Below are 12,653 nucleotides of genomic sequence, written 5' to 3' on the forward strand. Positions count from 1 at the left end.
TCTGCTATTTTTCAATAGCTAAAGCATAACATAATGCTAACACCAAAAGGGGTTCCAATCCTGCTCTATGGCAGACCATTCAGAGTTGTAGGCAGTCTTCCCTCATCAGGGGCTGTCACTGCCAAAAAGAGTAGAGTGAAAGTCATGTGTATGAGACCCAAGATATGTGACGTCGTGTGCGCATGTATTTGAGTGTGTCCAACTGTCCAAGTATTACCTCAAGATTAGATTTGTGCATGTGTTTATTATGGTTTGTTTATGTACGGCAGTATGTGCTGTGCTCTGTGTGCACACAGTTATGTGCCCGTGCTTGTGTGTGTGTGTGTGTGTGTGTGTTGGGGGGGTATTAGATTAATCTGCTGACAGGGATATTGCCTCCAAAGCCAGGCTCACTGCTCCAACATGCTAATGAAATGGGCAGGTCTCTACCATGGATCAGACACAGAGGTCAGTTGTGGAAAACACTGTACTGCTATGGACACACACACACACAGTATGCAAATTATTGCATACATTACAAACACTCTAAATACTAATGTACACACACACACAATAATGTACACACACACACACACACACACACACACACACACACACACACACACACACACACACACACACACACACACACACACACACACACACACACACACACACACACACACACACACACACACACACACACACACACACACACACAGTTGAGGCAATCCACAGCAATCTGTCTAGCACCAGGGCTATGGACCATCAATCTTCTGTACAATGAAATCCTAGCGACCCAGAACAATATTTTCATAACGAATACACGAGTAAGCTTCTACAGATTCACCACTCTTCCACTCTGTTCCCACCAGTAATGTGAATAATAAAGAGGAATAATGAATGAATGTATGTATGCGCGGGTGCGTGTGTGCGTGCGCGAGATCTAGAGTTTGTTGAATTGGCTGGATGGGTCCATGGCATTCATTCCATAAACCCACACACCCAATGGGGGAAACCTTGACTATAGGCACAGAGCAGATGATACAGACTGGACTACGCTGTGATTGGCCAGAAGAAGAGCCTTGTTCTGATTGGCTTGGTGTTAGTAGCATGGTGCTTTAGTCGTGCCCTAAGCTACAATATGGCTGTGATGCTTCCTCCTATGTCATCAGAGCGTGCTGAACCATTCACTGATCTCATTGTGTGGCTGTCTGTGGGATGTGCGTGTGTCGAGAAAGAGGGGGATTGGGAGCAGAAGAAAAGAGTGCAGGCTCCCAGAGGAAGGAAGGAGAGATTTGTTTCAGTTGACCTTAACAAACTCCAGTGGTGGAGTACTACTCAAATGTTTTACTTAACAAACCCAGTGGTGGAGTACTCAAATGTTTTACTTACTAAGTAAAAAGTATCAATACTGCAATGTAGAAATAGTCCGGAATTCTACATTTAATTGAGTAAAAGTACAAAGGTATTGGTATCAAAAAAGTACTTAAAAGTACCAAAAGTAAAAGTACTCATTATACAGAATGTTCCATTTCAAGTTTTCAAATGTTGAAATCTACAATCAACTACAATCGCCAAAGATTGTCTATTTTCAAATGACTGAAATCTATATATGACTGAAGAGGTTAATGTATGTTTTGTAATAATAATCCAAATATACAAAGTAACTACATTTTCAAATAAATGTAGTGGAGTAAAACTATAAAAGTACAAGAGTTGGATCTCAGAAGTAAAAGTGTTGGAAATTGGAAATACTACAGCACTTTTTAAAAACAAACCTCTGGATCTTTGCACTAATTCTCTTCCAATTCCATTTTATGACGATGATGATGTAAATATGGAGATTATAAATGTCATGTTGCAATGCCAGCAGCAATCCGTCTGCCTGGAGTCTGGACTGCCAACATGATGCACGGTAACTACAATTGTACACTCTCAGAGTTAAATAAACACTGAGGGTTGTACGGTGTTACAGCATACAAGACGCACTGTGTATATTTATGTAGACGAGGAACAAGACTGACACTCTGGGATCACCATGTTTGGCTGCTTTCAGAATCTTTCTGGTAATGGTGGAATCACTGCCTATAATCTCAATTCCAATGCAGACAAATGTTTTTAACCCATTTTGGGCGGGAACCCCTTTGTGTTTTAAACATTATGTTGTAATTTAGCTATTGAAAAATAGAAGATCTACAAGCTCATAGAGCGCCACCGAGTGGCGCGCTACGAGCTTGTAGGTCTGCTATTTTTGAAAAATCGTGAAAATATTTATTTCAGAAAACTGGAGGATTTAGAAGAATTCTTTTTAATTTTGAGGTCAGGCCTAAATGAGGTCATCATAGTACATTGTATAGCTTGAAATGCTTGATATCCGTCCCAGTAAAAAACTTTTACTTTAGTTATATTAGATATAGAGATGTTTTTTCCTTATAAAAAAAAGGGTGGAAAGAGAAAAGGAGAGTGACGTCCCTTCTAAAGAGAAAAATAAGAACAAAAAAACACTTTATTTATTATTAGTCTGTCTATTTCTGAAAAGACAATAACAAGACAATAAGATCTGTCTTGTTCCAAAACACCTAATAACAAGTCCAGCAATTCTGTCAGGGAGGTGGCTCTGTACAGTCTGTGTTTGGAAAAATACAGTAGCCGGAAGTTGTAAAACTACAGTAGGAAATCACATGATTCACTGTCCCCACTGAAGCACATGATGCTCCATCAAAACATTCCTGAAATTCCTTAGATTTTGTGACATTTATGCAATTTTGCAATACCTGTACCCGTGTCAGAGTACCCGTTCCACCCATCTGTCTGTGTCCCTTTTATGCCCATATATGGAGATTTCTGGATCTGTCACTCCGTGTAGCTTTATTCCTATATATGGAGTTCTGTGTCAGTCATGCCCAAATATGGAGTGTTGTGATGTCAGAACAGGCCAGCTCCATATATGGACCCTGGGCCAAAGCCCAGGCAGAGGCCTTTTGTGGCGGTTCTGGACAACCGTGGGTCCGACCGACTCGACACCGGGCACTGTAGCCTGTGGGGGTGTGGAACGCATGTTTGAAGTCGGTGGGGCGAATGGTTCTCGAGTTACGTGGATTACAGACGTACACACGTACGTACGTACAGACAGACGTGGTGCATTTATAGATAGATATCTAATCTGCTGTACCTATATAGAATATAGTACTGTGAGTCTGTGAAGTCGTTTACTTTATAGAAAGTAGATAGCAGCCACTGAAAATAAGAATAATGCTGTTGGTGTATACAATAATACCAAGATCATATGCACATGTACATTTGAAGATGCACTTGAACTTCAGTCAATTTTATTCTTTATTTGCTATTTTTTTACACTTTTCTTTAGATCGTTTTTGTTTGTTGTCTCCACCAGGCCGAAGGCATGGGGAGAGAGTATGTTTTGCACTCCGTCTGTCCGTGTGTCCGTCTGTGAACAGCTAATCTCCGGCACCGTTAACCCGGTCAATGCCAAATTTTGCACACACACTCCCTGGATGCCAACGATGAACCTCTGTCCCAAAATATCCAGAGTGCTGTGATCGATCTCAAGCAGGAGTGCTCAGTTTCAAACAAAATGCTGCAAATCATGAACACATCGTGTGATTTCCGTGAAATTGTGCACGCACATTCCCACTAGGCCGAGGAAGAAATGCCACATGAACATTTTCAACTCAGCCTCATGGTGGCGCGATAACTGGCCGAAAACTGTTTTTACCTCTAACTGCACGGATCTGTGGATAACTTTGTATGCCAACTCCCTAGAGGCCAAGGAAAAACCTTTGCATGGAATTTTTCACATCTGCTCTTTATAGCGCCACCAGGAGGCCGACATAATATGTAAAACACATTTTCTAATATTACTCCTTCAAATTTTATCCAAATTTCACGCAAATCGGTACACATGCTCTCCATAGTCATGTGATCAAGACTGGTTTGTTTGATTTCTCATAATCCACCCTCATTGGCTACGATTGGCTTCTAAACTTTTCAGGAGTAGCCCGCTTTGTACCCGTTTTGTACAAATCGCCACAACTACTCAACGCAGCGTCCGATTGTGGTGAAACATGCATATTCCCACTAGGCTTTGGAAGAAATGCCACTTGACAGTTTTCAAATCAGCCTCATGGTGGCGCTACAACAGGCCAAGCATCACACACACACACTCCTATCCTCCTGGTGGAGACCTGTGCCCAGAAGGGCACTTTTTCTAGTTTGTTTTTTCATTTTTATTTTTTTCCTTAAAAAATAATAATAATTCTGCTATTATCTATGCTGCTGCATTGTCTGAAGGAGAACAAACCAAAATAAGTTTTACTCTTATGTACCTGTACAAAAGTAACGTAAGTAACGTAACAAGTACAACCCTGAACCTTGATATCGGTCACAACAACATGGGTAATCGGTGCTCTAGAACTCTCAAAAGTCAGTATCGGCATCGGGGCCAAAAGCCCTAGTTGTGTTACACATCACACCTCTGTTCGCTGAATGTCAGCATGCAATGTAAACGCATGCAGCATGGTTCTGTGTAAAAACAATAACAACAAAAACAAAGAAGCTTGCCACTAAAGTGGCTTAAATTTAGGCCTGACGTCGGAAAGAATATATATTCAAAGATTTGTGCCGCATTTTTACGATTTTTCAAAAATAGCAGACCTACAAGCTCATAGCGTGCCATAATGCTTAGTTAAAACACCAAAAGGGGTTCCCGTCCAGAATGGGTTCAATGTCAAAACATAAACCTCTATAGATTTTGTGGCACACTTCATTTGATTATTTTTCATCCATGTCATTTCATTGAATATTGATGTAATGGTCTGGAATCAGATCATCAATATTTAGGGAAAGAAATGCAACATTTTCTATAATACAATTGTTATAGCAAAAGTGTTATAGCACTTTTCTGGCTCCGTCTCTTGCTCAGGTAGGGTCAGACTGAATTTCTTAACACAATTTGTTTGGGTTCAGGTTAGGTCAGATTCTTATAAAAATAAATCTATTGAGAGCCAAGCTTAAGGTGACTTATAATGATCTCAAGGATTCTCCTGAAGAAGCCTAGGGGTGGCAGTGCTAGTCAGCTCTTCTGTGACTCTGGCCTAACCACCTTCCAGGCTCTCTTGAGAAACCTTATGTTCAGCTTTAAAAGCAGACTTGATGGGTCACATAATAAGGTGATTAAGGTGTTGACCAATCCTAGGTTTAGCACTGTTAGATACCGCTCTTTGATGTGGAAACATCAAAGAGCTATCTATCTATAAGAGTGCCTCTTATAGATTTTTTTTTTAATGTGAGAGATTTTTAGAGTTTGAACCCCTGTATTTATTTGTAACTGTTTTGTATGTTTTTAATTGTCGTTGTCAATAAAGTTTGGTATTGGCATTTTAGAAAATTATTAGCTATTTTGGTCTTTGAACAAAAAAGAATAAAAGCTGTATTTTGGATTTGTAACCACCTACTGGAAACAACATGTCCAGACATGTTTCCCAGTACAACTGACAGACCATTCAGACTCAATCCATATACAATGAATGTAGAAACTCCGCCCATATTTCACTCCCCCGGCCGCATTGCCAAAACCCACACATTTTGGCAATATTTGAACTTCTCCACAACCTCTTTCATCTTTAACTCCATTCACTATCCATCCATGATTCACATTCTCACACTACTCCTCCTTTCACCAAATCTAGCTGGTCTGAACAAAAACAACTATGCAACACTACACTACTACACTACTATGCAGTACTGACATCAATTGCCTCTGTGTTTTCATAAAATACAGTTTTGACTAGTTTTGGTCTAAGCCCAGGGCCATATTAGAATTGCTGGAAAAAGTCCAAATGATGGCCAGCACAGAGTTGATTAATTGTATCATCACCGATTATGCAGTCTAGACTAGTCTGTCCTCCTGTATGCAGCCAGCTGCCAGAATGAAACAATATTTCAAATGTTCCACTGTACTTTTACTCCACTTTTAAAACTGGAAGAAGGCATTACTGTCTGCTCTCTCCCATGTCCACTTGTCCATCTGGGGCTGATAATAACTGCCAGAGATTCTGGCCTCAGGCCAAACAACCCAGTGATCAGTGTCACAGACCCTGCAATGAGATCCTCACCATAACCTGAAGTGACCTTGTAAGACGTTACCTTTCCTTCCGTTACCCATACATAGTGTCTACAATAGGCACTCGCCTGTCACTGTATAATACATAAATACATTCATCACAGCATCCACTGACTCCTAGAACAGTGGTTCCCAAAGTGGGGTCCGGGGACCCCCAGGGGTACTTGAGGGAGTTCCAGGGGGGACCGAGCTAAATGAAAAATTTGGAACCAAATGGACCCTTATGGGTCTGTAACTCAGAGAGTGTACAAATTTGTGTACAAATTTGTACGCTCTCAGAGTTAAAATAACATTGATTTTACAATATAAATTGGGGGTCCCAGAGATAGAAATGCCATTAAATGGGGGTCCGTAGACTAATGCATGTCAAACTGGGGGTCCTTGAAATTAAACAGGTTGAGAATCACTGGTAGAGCTGTACAAATCTTCTCATATGGGGGGGTCCCTGGCATATATTTTCAAATGGGGGTCTGTGGGCTAATTGGTGTCAATTTGGGGGTCCTTGACATGAAAAGGTTTGGGAACCTCTGTCTTAGAACACCCATCTATGCATTCCTCGGCATGGCGATATTTTTTGATTCGTAACTATTGATAATGCCATATATCCCTGTCTCTGATCATCACCGTGTGATTTAGTCTGTAGCTTAAAACACGAGAGCCTGGTCCAAGAGCGGTTCTTTACTGTATGCTGCAGCAGAACGTGAGTTTGTTGAGCTTGTAAGTTGTTTTGATCCCTGTCGCCCACTTTGAATGCTATCAACCCTTAACCACCAGTAGGTTACTCATCAAGACCTTGCAATGGAGTCAGTACAGGCTCTACTGGAGCCTACGCACTGTCATTAGGAAACTCGGAAGAGAAATTACCGCTGCCAAAGCATTTTTTTTTACAAAAATGTAATAGTCCTACCAGACCCCAGGAAATAACATCTGTCCACAAAATATTGCAGGGTCTATTGAATGTGAAGGAGGAGGTGACAACCTAACGATTGAGCCTACAAAACTAGGGAGGCATACTATGATCCGATGGAGCATTGCTCGAAGGAGCATTGGTCCGAGGTGTGCTGGGGGTCGGGAGAGGGTTGGGGTTAGGTTTAGGTGTGCTGCCCCGTGGGAGGTTAGGGTTAGGGTGAGGGTTTGAGGTAGGTTGTCGTTCGGACCAATGCTCCGTCGGACCAAACACATGAACCCCTACAAAACACAGTATGAAAGCCCCCTAGGTTCCAGGTGTTCGTTCAGACACGCAGAAAAAAACTGCTGTGGCCAGATGTAATTTCCTGGACATATTTAGCCACTTCTTCGAATGCCCCCTGTCAAAAATAGCTAAAAACGCTAAAACGAAAGAAAGCAGCACATGAACATTTTTTAGCACTCACCTTTTACTTTCTCTAGTAACAACCTAAAACATGAACCTTGGTTGAAAAAAGTAGCATTGATACCCTGCTGCGCTCCATTACTCACCAGGCAATCTGTTCATGTTGACTCCCTGGGCAGACAGACCGATCCCCATATACCTGCACATAAACAACAAAGATACATTGTAAAACACAACACTGTCAAATAAGTTGCCATGAGTTATCTTATTACAACAGGTTTGTAAGTCTTCCCCTTTAAAAAGGCTCTTAATTCTAACATACTTTATGAGGACTTGTCAGGATGTCAAAATTAGCTAGACAGCTATGAAAAAAGAGAAAAAAAAGAGACTTAAAGGTATTCAGCTGAGTTCAGCAAGAGTTCAGCTGTGATGCAATAGTTTGTTACGTGAGTCGAGATTGTTGATCTGAACGAACAGAGAAATATAGTATCTTTTTGACATAATGTAAGATGAAAAAAATATATAAAAATATGACAAAACCGAAACCTTTGTTCAATCATGATAGTAAATTTGGCAAGATGGTTGTGTTTGTTTGTCTCAGTCATCAGTCAAACATAATCAGTCAAACCCGAGCAATCAAATGTGTCCACTCTCAGCTGTGTCCACTCTCAGCTGAAATGTAACGTTTCCCTGCACTCTTCAGACAGGTAGACCTTTATGAGTAACTGATGTCATTCATACCAAATGGGACTGAAAGTCAAGACACTTTACTGTTTATTATTCACAACCACAATGTTGTGGTTGTAATATTTGTAATAAACCAGAAGCGTAGCGTCCATTGGGCCACTCGGGCCACAGGCCCAGTCAATTGAGATCTTGCCCAGTCTAGAGCTGAATGACAAACAAAAGAAAACAACAAGAGATACATACATTGGCAGACCCTCACCCCTATGCATGTACATTTCTGTTGTAGAAAAACACTAGCCTGGCTGTGATTTGAGTCTGGCTTATTAGCCAGGCTAGAAAAACACAGCAAGCCACCTTTGTTTTCAAATTGGCCCCCCGTGAGAAGCCGGCAAAACCGGTTTCACCCATCAGCCTGTGTTGTTTTTCACATGGGTTAAAAAAAAATGTATGTCGCTCTCTCTTATCTTGAAACATTACAATGACTGGGTTGAATAAGATGATTAAGGATCATATTTATAATTGCCTTTGTTTTAATGAACTCATACTGGACGCCAGAGAGAGCCTTCACCGACAACGTGTCACTCCCTAGAATTAATTAATAGCTCGTAAACACGAGATTATGTTCAACGCGTCTTTGGTGCATCTTGGGTCATAGCCCAGCTGCCCAGCCCCCTCTAATTATACTGGAAAATGAATGATCCAAAGCAGTGATTCATTGAGGCTGGACATCAGACACAACATAGAGATGCTAAAGTCTCTTTCTATGAATCAATCGACCAGAAAGACTTAATGAGCAAACATAAATTAAAATAAAAATGAAATATTTAGGGGGTTTAGAAATGAGAAATACACTGATTCAATGGCCCAACCAAGATGCCTAAAACAACATTATCATCAAATCGCGTAACACAGTGGTTCTCAACCAGTGGTCCGGGGACCACCAGTGGTCCTTGAGGGGGTCGCCAGCTAAATTATGGAGAGTTGGGAACCAATCTAAAGTTCTTATAGATCTTTAGATCTATAAGAACCTTACGGGTCCATTTGGTTTCATTTTACACACTCAGGAGTTCAATTATTGTTAAACCTCTGCATTACTGCAATTTTCAAGAAGTCTACACAATTAGAGAATGTAGAAGAATTGTTATTTTTGATTGTTTGCCTGTTATTCCTCCTATGGTAAAAGGCTAAATCTCTAGAGGAAATCTTGGCCTTCATCAGGGAAAAATCATAGTTTTTTTTCCCTGATGAAGGCTTAACCGCCGAAACGTTGGATTCATTTTTGTCTTACCTGCTGTCCTAATAAAATATTGGCACTCTGGCTATTGGCGTGTGCGGCCACCCTCTTGTTTTTTCAAGATTTCCTCTACAGTTTTCTCCCGTGTGCCGGCACCGCTACAAGGACTTTGGTGTGCGTTAGCTTTTTTTGTACACAGTAAAAGGCTAAATCTCATCAAATGGTGGTCTGTGGCTCAAATGCAGAATAAATAATGGGCCTTGATATGAAAAGGGTTGAAACCCACTGGTGTAACAGGTCCTGTTGCATTGAACAGCTAGCAATCCACGATCCACTCACCCGTCTCGGCCTTTACTGACGATCTTGACCTCGAAGTAGTAGATCCCGCAGGCGGCGGGGATGGGATGTGTGGCGCGTACAGAGGCTGCATCCTTGTGATTCTTGCCGTGTCCTGTTGTGGGACGAATATAAAGACGCATGCATAAGAAGAGGTCTGCAAGGATAATGATTTCAGGGGCCGTTTTTTACCGATGTAGTTTCATGGATCGACGAATATAACCCATTTTGGGCGGGAACCCCTTTTGGTGTTAGCATTATGTTATGCTTTAGCTATTGAAAAATAGCAGATCTACAAGCTCATAGCGCGCCACTGAGTGGTGCGCTACGAGCTTGTAGGTCTGCTATTTTTCAAAAATCAAAGAACGACTGACAGAAAACTGTCAGGATGTACATTTTTAGAATCTGATCTCAGGTCAAAATGGGATAAAGACGTATGCATAATGATTTCAGGGCCGTTATGTACCGATAGTAGTTTCATGGATCGCTTATTTCACACAGTCGGGGGGGGGGGGGGGGGACAAAGGGGCATAGTGAAGTTGTCTTTTGTCGTAGCTTTATGGGCGTACATAAAAACATTAGAAAGAGAAGGTTAGGCCAAGCTCAGACTCGGCTGCAACCATACTTACGAGCAGGGGACATTTTTGTGTTCCAGCCACAGAAACACTAGGAATTTGTACTATATAATTTTAGAACGGAATCAGCTGAACGGTTCATTACCTGCCAAACTGGTTCAGTGGAGCAGAGAAACTGCTCCTTAAGCCTAAATGTACCTGCACGTTAAGTCAGTTGCTCTTTAACCCATTCTTGGCGGGAACCCCTTTTAGTGTTAGCATTATGTTCTGCTTTAGCTATTGAAAAATAGCAGATCTACAAGCTCATAGCGCGCCACCGAGTGGCGTGCTACGAGCTTGTAGGTCTGCTATTTTTGAAAAATCGAAGAACGACTGACATAGAAACATAGCTTTTTCAGAAAACTGTCGGGATGTTGAAGACATTTTTAGAATCTGATCTCAGGTCAAAATCGGTTAATAGAATAGATGCCGTGTTTGTCATCTGTAGGCGTAATGAAAGGACAGAAAAATCTAAATGCAGCAGAATACAACCCCAGAGACAACCTGCACCTAGTTTGACTGACCTTTGGAAAAAGCCACATGTCATTTGTCAGCTGTGTCAAGTGTCAGCTTTATAGCAACGGACCAGGCATTTGAGTTGCATTTAACCCATTCTGACCTGAGATCAGATTCTAAAAATGTCTTCTACATCCTGACAGTTTTCTGAAATCTATATGTCAGTCGTTCTTCGATTTTTCAAAAATAGCAGACCTACAAGCTCGTAGCGCGCCACTCGGTGGCGCGCTATGAGCTTGTAAATCTGCTATTTTTCAATAGCTAAAGCATAACATAATGCTAACACCAAAAGGGGTTCCCGCCAAGAATGGTTAACCAATTAAAACCGATTTACACCCTGAACTGAAATGGACATTAATAGTCACACCTACAGCGTACTACTAAGGCTTAAAATGAAAGGCATAATTTGTTTTAAGTGTGACAGAGACTTGAAAATCATCTTCACACAAAGATAAATGCACTTCCATGATGAGATGAGTAGTATGAGTATGACTGATATTGGTTTTTTTTAAATAATCTTAAATAATGAGTCCATGATTCGTGGAGCTCAAGCACATGGCTTTGAAGGGTAGCAGATCTACAAGCTCTCAACATGTCATGCTGCAATGCGTTGTGGGATTGTAGATCAGCTATTGATTTTAAAAGAAGAAAACTAAAAAAAAAAAAAATCGATATTTTTTTAATTGAACAAAGCTTCGAATATTTGAATCTTTTGGGTCAGCCCTACAATATGGACATAGATTTCTACCTGACAACGACAATATGCTACTTGTGTAGCATGTGGTCCGTCTGTCTCTCTCTGTGTGTGTGTGTGTGTGTGTGTGTGTGTGTGTGTGTGTGTGTGTGTGTGTGTGTGTGTGTGTGTGTGTGTGTGTGTGTGTGTGTGTGTGTGTGTGTGTGTGTGTGTGTGTCTGTGTGTGTCCCTATGTGCATATGGATAATTTTATAACAGGCTTATGGGGCTCATGTATTATGTCTGGACCAATCAATAGTAGTAGAAAGGTGACTGCTATCCAGCATTCTGCTGCTTATCCAGCCCCATGTGCCTGTGTGTGTATGTCTCCCTATGTGGTATATGTAGGCTTGATGGTAAGCTATGCTGTGTGTCTGTGACCTACAGTCCTCCTGTCCATCTGTTGGTGTAATGTGTAGCCTAATCACAGCAGAGCTGTCCGTAACCGTTCTGACTGAGAACCGTCTGTTGAAGATGCCCAATATGTAGGTAGCATGTAACCCTAAACGATGAAGCCGACTGTCAACAGACACCTTGAGGCTGTGGGCGAGAGAGAGAGAGAGCGAGAGAGAGAGACTCGTTCTTTCAGCTCAGAGTAGAATGTCTCTAGTAGAGGATTTGGCATGGAGCCTGGAACCATTAACTAGGTTAATAATAGAGGTTTAATGTACCAGCTGGCCTATACTCACAATACAGAACTTGCACGTTTTCCCTTTTTTTCCATTTTCAGCACCCTCCGATGGACACTTTGCGAACAGCCCGACAGATTTTGACAGCACATTTTGATTTAGTTTTAGTCCTAGTCTATTGACTAAAATGTAATTTAGCTTTAACCTTTAATCATAATTTTGCTGAAATGTTTTAGTTTTAATCGAGTAAATATCATCAGGTCATCAGATGATTATGTAGACTAAAATGAATTTTGGCAGGCCTTGATTGATGGCGTCGTAAATGGCTGATTTTACACTGCATGCTGAAAACAGACGATCTACACGCTCACAACACGTCGCAGCGCGGCACCTTGTGAGCTTGTAGATCTGCTATTTTCAGAGTGCAACCAAACATGAAATGACTTTTAGTTCTACTGGATCTCTTCT

The 12,653-nt window shown here is 41.3% G+C and overlaps 1 protein-coding gene across 2 annotated transcripts in view; it reads right to left on the minus strand.

Annotated features, from left to right (window-relative positions):
• Positions 1-12,653, minus strand: part of ranbp10 (RAN binding protein 10) — a 41,068-nt gene that overhangs the window by 18,712 nt on the left and 9,703 nt on the right. For both annotated transcript variants that reach the window (XM_079502495.1, XM_079502494.1), the window contains exons 2-3: positions 9,697-9,808; positions 7,583-7,635 (exon numbers count right to left, since the gene is read on the minus strand). In XM_079502495.1, coding sequence (XP_079358621.1) covers positions 7,583-7,635; positions 9,697-9,808 — 165 coding nt within the window. The remainder of the gene's footprint in view (positions 1-7,582; positions 7,636-9,696; positions 9,809-12,653) is intronic.

Source organism: Electrona antarctica, assembly GCF_951216825.1.
Source record: "Electrona antarctica genome assembly, chromosome: 5".
In the NCBI taxonomy this organism is placed as follows: Eukaryota; Metazoa; Chordata; class Actinopteri; order Myctophiformes; family Myctophidae; genus Electrona; species Electrona antarctica.